The sequence below is a fragment of the Crocuta crocuta genome, unplaced genomic scaffold (assembly GCF_008692635.1).
Source record: "Crocuta crocuta isolate KB4526 unplaced genomic scaffold, BGI_CrCroc_1.0 scaffold172, whole genome shotgun sequence".
Classification (NCBI taxonomy): domain Eukaryota; kingdom Metazoa; phylum Chordata; class Mammalia; order Carnivora; family Hyaenidae; genus Crocuta; species Crocuta crocuta.
In genome coordinates, this window is record NW_027528872.1 from 8,518,741 (window position 1) to 8,525,072 (window position 6,332).

At 43.8% G+C, this 6,332-nt stretch overlaps 1 protein-coding gene across 1 annotated transcript in view; it reads right to left on the minus strand.

Annotated features, from left to right (window-relative positions):
- The window catches only part of PANX3 (pannexin 3), a 6,436-nt gene extending 4,782 nt beyond the window's left edge, over positions 1 to 1,654 (minus strand). The window contains exons 1-2 of the mRNA XM_077756487.1: positions 1,474 to 1,654; positions 130 to 272 (exon numbers count right to left, since the gene is read on the minus strand). Coding sequence (XP_077612613.1) covers positions 130 to 272; positions 1,474 to 1,654 — 324 coding nt within the window. The remainder of the gene's footprint in view (positions 1 to 129; positions 273 to 1,473) is intronic.
- Positions 1,655 to 6,332: the final 4,678 nt, after the last annotated feature.

The window sequence follows — 6,332 nt, forward strand, 5'->3', positions numbered from 1 at the left end:
AAAAAAAAAAAAAAAAAAAAAAAAAAAGCAAGGGGTGAGGTGGCAAAGAGGCAAGGGAGAAGATAATGATGTGGTCTGGCCTGCTCCACCCAGCCACAAAGCAGCCTGATGGAGCCCAGCCTCCTTTACCTTGTGAGGCCACAGGGATTTCATCTTGTACTGGCCAAGCTCATCCTGTTCGTGGTGAACGAGTGAGTCCCAGCAGGAACCGTCCACATAGGCGGCCTGCCGGATGCTGAAGTTACTGGGAGAGAAGCAGCGGATGGGGGGCCCTGGAATAAGAACACAGCTTGGAGGCAGCCGGGAGTTGGGAGTGGAGGAATGGGGACCCAGAGGACCTCCAGCTGAGAGCCTTCCAGGGGTTGCTTCCAGAGCTCTCCCAGTTTCCTGCTTTCTTCTTCGCAGGCCCCACTTCCAGCTTTTGCACTGCAGAGTCACCATAGGCCTGTTGGCTCAGGTCCCCCAGTGCCCTGGCTCTTTGACCTGGGCTCTTTCCTCTCAAAGCTCCCCCTGAACTCCCAGACACGCGGGCAGCAGGGGTGCCCCACACTTCTCGGGTTTGGTGGTGACTTCTCCTTCCTGAGAGAACTGGCATCTTTTAGGCTCTAAAGTTTAGAGGATGACTTGCCTGTACTTCTGAGCCCACATTGAAGGAAAGGGTGAGTAGGAGGTCCTGAGATGGAAGGGGGCTCGGAGGGAGAGTTTTGTTTCTCCATGATTCTCTAGAGAGAGGAGGAAGTAGGAACCAGTAGCTCTCTCCATCTTGTGGAAGAACAAAGAGGCAACGGGAGGTTGACATACCTCCTTGGGAAACATAGTAAGCTAATCATATAGTCAGGAAAGAAATCCAGAAAGCCCAGTCCTCAGGAAATCCACCTTTTCTTTAACAGAGGTAGGAAATTTGCTGAGTTAGTCTAGTGTCTAGAACACCAGATCTGTGTGTTTGTTAGTGTGTGTGTGTGTGTGTGTGTGTGTGTGTGGCCATGGGCTGTGGAAAAGAAGGAATGAATTTATTTAGCACCTATGATATGTCAGTCTTTTAACATATGTCCTTAAATCAGAAACCCTGGAGGTGGAGAGTAGGCAGAAGACTCTGAGACAGTAAGAGACTCATCTAAAGCACGGCCGACTAGTACCTTGAGCGGTCCTAGGTCCTGAAAAGATTATGGAGGCCCCATTTCTCTAAGTCCATATGAATATCAAAATAAAAGCTTAATTATTGCAGTGGCATACAATGCATGAATATTGAAATTAAAATGAAATATTTTTATTACAAAAGTTTGGAAATGGTTTTCAAAAGTTTTGGTGTCTGCTCTGCTGGTGCCCTAAATTCACGCACAGGCTGCCTTTTGGGTCATGCCCAGGCCCAAGTCATAGCACCTGGACGGCGTGGGAGCTGGCTCACTTTGGAGCCCGTGCAAAGAGTGAAAGAAAGCCAGGTCTCTTATACACTGGGTCTTGGAGGCTACTTACCGGAAGAGAACTCCTGGGCGAATGCTAGGGACATCAGCAGCAAGGGGAAGCCCACAGCTATGAACTTGACCAGGCGGTCCAGGGGAAGTTCCAGGCGCAGTCCTTTGAGGCGGGGGCCCCTGCGGTCGGGCAGCATGGCATCTGACAGCATGTACTCTGCAGCTGTGTGAGCGAGTGACATGGTCCCGCTGGCCTTTGGGGCGCAGAGGCCGCAGGAAGGGTCCCAGGACAGTGGTGTGAGAATGTAGCTTCAGGCAGCTGGCTTTGGGCAGACAGTGCCTGCAGCCCCAGCCTCGTGGAGATCTGTGCTCGGAGCAGGCACTGGTTCTCTAAATAACTGGCCAGGCCCAGAGCCAGGCATCTGGTAATTAGAGGGAGGCCTAGCTTAGTGGGTCCTCACTGGAGAAGGGTCGGGTGTCCGCTGGGGCTGGTGCCAGGCTGCTCTCCCTGGATTGGCCCTGAGCACATGGAGTCCCGTGGTTTTATGCTGCCCTCTCATTAATAAAGTATTTTTGGTTGGGTGGTGGAGAAAAGGAGGGTTGTGGAGTCAGGGGCCCCCATGTAATTGGTGTGGAATTTGGGTGGAGATTGCTTAAATGTGTCAAAGGCCCTCATTTTGTGGTTTGGGTGGGAGAGGAGCCCCCAAGACCCAGCTAAGATTGTTGCTCCTACATAGTATTCTTTGTTTTGGTGAGGATTTTTACTTTGGGCCCAGGCTTTTTCCCAGAAACGACTCTATATTTGCTGTTAAATGTCCTACAATGTTTCAGCCACATATTTACAATTTCTATATATTTATGGGTTTTTTTTTTAGACTCCATTGATTCTCTATAAGATGGGGGATGGGTGGCAGTATTGAACAGTAGAAAGAACAGGATCTTTAAAATTTGGAGGGAAAAGTCTCCTACTGAAGACCTAGCAGTACTCATTTTTTTAATTGTCTGACTTCAGGCAAGTCACTTTTGGCTCAGTATTCTCCTCTATCAAATCTTCTTAAAAGATTGTGGGGAATGACTAAGAGTATTGTATGTGAAAGTGCTTTTAAACTATAAAGTGTAGGGCAAATGTCAACTCTATTTCAGTTTGGTAGAGTTGGGTATGTGGAAAAGCAAACACTGGAGCATAGGGCACTCTTGTCTCTAACACTACTTCTAGACGTGGCAAAGAGAGGCCTTGACCTTGGTCTTCACACTGGTTGCCTTTGGCTATACCCTTCTCACAGGCAAAGTGTCCATGGGGCTAAGGGGCTGTGTCCTTTCGGAGAACATGCACCTGCTCTAGACCACTCTTCTGGCACCTGAGACACTGTGATTGCCCCTCCAGGTGGCCCCGCCCACCTTCCAGGGCCTGTACAGGTCTTTCCCTCAGGTGCATCCTCCCAAGGGTAGATCATGCTGGTGGTGTGCACTCCTGGGCCTAAGAAACGGCTTGTTGTGGGGATTTTCATAGAATTTAGAAGTTGTGGAATGCCCACGCGTGCAATTGTGAGACTTCTTGCAATGTGTGACTTGGCTAGTTTGGGAAGAAGGGATCTGGGGAGTCTGGGGATTCTAAATTCAAAATTGGCATTCCAGATCATTATGAAGGAGTGTGTGTGTGTGTGTGTGTGTGTGTGTGTGTGTCAAGGTAGACAAACAGAACATATTTTACATAACAATTTGTTAGCTTGATCTATAACTTTAAAATGTATAGGTGCATGGTATGTGGCCTTCTATCTGAACTGTTTTTCCTGGGCTCACAAATGTTTAGGCCGGGACTGCCTCTCTCTCCATCCCCAGGCTAGAGGCCAACTCTGATTCAGAGCTGCCCTGTGTGTGCTAAATGGAATGAGCCAGGCATGGGAACAGGAGAAAAGATCCTTTCCTGTTCTACAATGGTATTTCCAAATTCCCATTTCTGTATCTTTTCAAAATGTGTGTTTTTGCCAGTGTTTATTATTGGTTTGTATGTATGTATTTTCTTTTGCCTAAATCAGTGTACATTTTGTCGAAGTATAATATACATACATTAATATGCATACATCATAAGAATAACATTCACTAAACTTTCTTCTGATCGAGAAATAGAACCTTACTAACACCCCCAGAAATGCTTCCTTTTTTTAAAAAAATAATGTTTATTCATTTTTGAGAGACAGAGAGGGACACAGCACAAGCAGGGAAGGGGCAGAGAGAGGGAGACACAGAATCTGAAGCAGACTCCAGACTCTGAGCTGTCAGCACAGAGCCCAACGCGGGGCTTGAACTCATGAACTGAGAGATCATGACCTGAACTGAAGTCAGACTCTTAACTGACTGAGCCACCCAGATGTGTCCCCCTAGAAGTGCTTCCTAAGTATCATTTCCCAAAGGGTAATCGTTATGCTAACTTCTGTTAACATAAATTAGTTTGTCTTCTTTATACTTTATAGAAATGGAATCATATGTATATATTCTTTTGTGTCTGGCTTTTTAAAAAAAATATAATGTGTTGTCAAGTTGGCTAACATACAGTGTATACAGTGTGCTCTTGGTTTTGGGGTAGTTTCTCGTGATTTATTGCTTACATACAACACTGGCTTCTTTGCCTCTACATCATATCCTTAATTTTGGGTGGCTTCAGTTTGTTAAACTTTTGTTAAAGCTTTTGCATTTATATTTACAAAAAAGAGCAAGCTTGATCTAATTTTTCTTTCGTGCAAGGGCTTTGGCACGTTATGCTGCCTTCACTAAACAAATTAGAGTGTTTCTTTGTCTGTTATCTGGGAATGTTTGTGCAAGATTGGTGTCAGTTCTCTCCACGAAATATTGAGAACAATTTATTGGTGAAACCAATCTAGGCTTGGGGTTTTCTTTGTGGTGAAGTTTTAGTTAATGGACTCAGTTTCCTTAGTAAATATTTAACTACTCTTCAGATTTTCAAGGCTCTCTTCTATTAACTTAAAAGCACTAGTTTTCTATCGCTGCATAAAAACCATACTCAAACTGAGAGCTAAAGCAACAAGCATATTATTTCATTTTATCTCCTCATTTGCCTATTGATGACCACTCATTTGCTGTTAGAATTTTTAGATCTTAGAACAGCATATACTTAACTTGTCTGAAGTGGTATCGTACTGCTCTCTACAAAGGCTTTGTTGCCCAAAGTTCATCTCAAAGATTCTGCAGATCAGAAGTTTAAGAACAGCCTAGCTGGGTTGTCCTCTCATGAGGTGTCAGCTGGGGTTGCAGACAACTAAAGGCTTCAGTGGGACTACAGGATTCAAATCCAAGCTCACCCAGTGATTACTGGCTGGAGTCTCAGTTCCTTGTTAGGTGTTGGCAGAGGCCTTGGTTTCTTACCATGTGGGCTTCTCTCCAGAGCAACATGACGGCCGGTTTTGCCAGAGCAGATGCTCCAAGAGAGAGAACAAATAGGCAACTGTGCTGCCTTTCATGACCTCACCGCTGAAGTCACAACGGCCGTTTTCTATTTTTTTCCTATTCAGTAGAAGGAAGCCATGAATTCCAGCCCATACTCAAGGGAATTAGGCTCCACATTTTGAAAGGAGTGTCAAAATAATTTTGTGGAATATTTGAAAACACTACAGGTGATTAGTTAAATTTTCAAGGAAATTGTCTATTTTTTCATCCAAACCGTCAAATTTATTTCACATACCAGTACTTACAATATCTTCTTATTAAATTGCATCGATATTTTATTGTGAAAACATTTAAATATAAAGCAAGGTTGAAAAGAATATATAGTGAATATCTGTAATGCTTCTGCCATTAGTATATTTTACTCTACTTGATTTTTTACACATCTATTTATCCATCCCTCTATCTACGCATCAATCTATGTTGTTTTTCTGGGCACATGTCAAAGCAAATAGCAAATATTCATATACTCCTCCCTAAATACTTCAGCATGCATATCACTAATTATACTTCTATATAATTAGTTTCTTTTTTGTTAAAAAAATTTTAATGTTTATTCTTTAAAAAATTTTTTAAATGTTTTATTTATTTCTGAGAGAGAGAGAGAGAGACAGCGTGAGCAGGGGAGGGTCAGAGAGAGAGGGAGACACAGAATCTGAAGCAGGCTCCAGGCTCTGCGTTGTCAGCACAGAGCTCGATGTGGGGCTCCAACCCGAGAACCGTGAGATCATGACCTGAGCTGAAGTCGGACGCTTAACTGACTGAGCCATCCAGGTGCCCCCCCACTTTTTTAATTATTTTTTTTAATGTTTATTCTTGAGAGATGAGACCAAGCACAAGTGGGGAAGGAGCAGAGAGAGGGGGAGACACAGGCAGTTGTTTCTTTCAAGGTAAAACATACATACATTGATGCACAAAGCTTGAGCATGCATACAGAGTTTGACAAATGCATACACCAGTGTAATCCACACCTACTCAAGATTAGAATGCTATCACTCCAGAAAATTCCACTTCATTCTTTTTTAAAGATCCTAGTTTTCTGGTGAAAACCTCCACACTTTAATTCACCCATCCTCTACTTTCTTGATCCTATTAATCAGAGTTATTTTAAAAATCCTTGTTGCGAACCCCAGAACTGGGGTGATCTGTAGATCTGCTTCTGCTGTCTCCTTTTTGCATATGATCTTATCTCCTTGCAATTTTGCACTGTATGCTGAACACTATAGATAAAAGAACTGTAAGAACCAGAAATGCTCTAGAAAAGGCTATCTTTTGCCAGAGATGCTTCCTCTTTCTTTTGTCAGGCACACAGGGCAAGAGGCTGATCATTGAATCCTATCAGGGACTGAACCGAGTTAGGTCTGTGCTGGAGTTCTGGTAAGATTCGTTCCACACTTAGTTGTTTCTATTCTGAAAGCGTGATCTTTCCAGGTTTTTGATTGAGAGTTTTTTGGGTCCTTG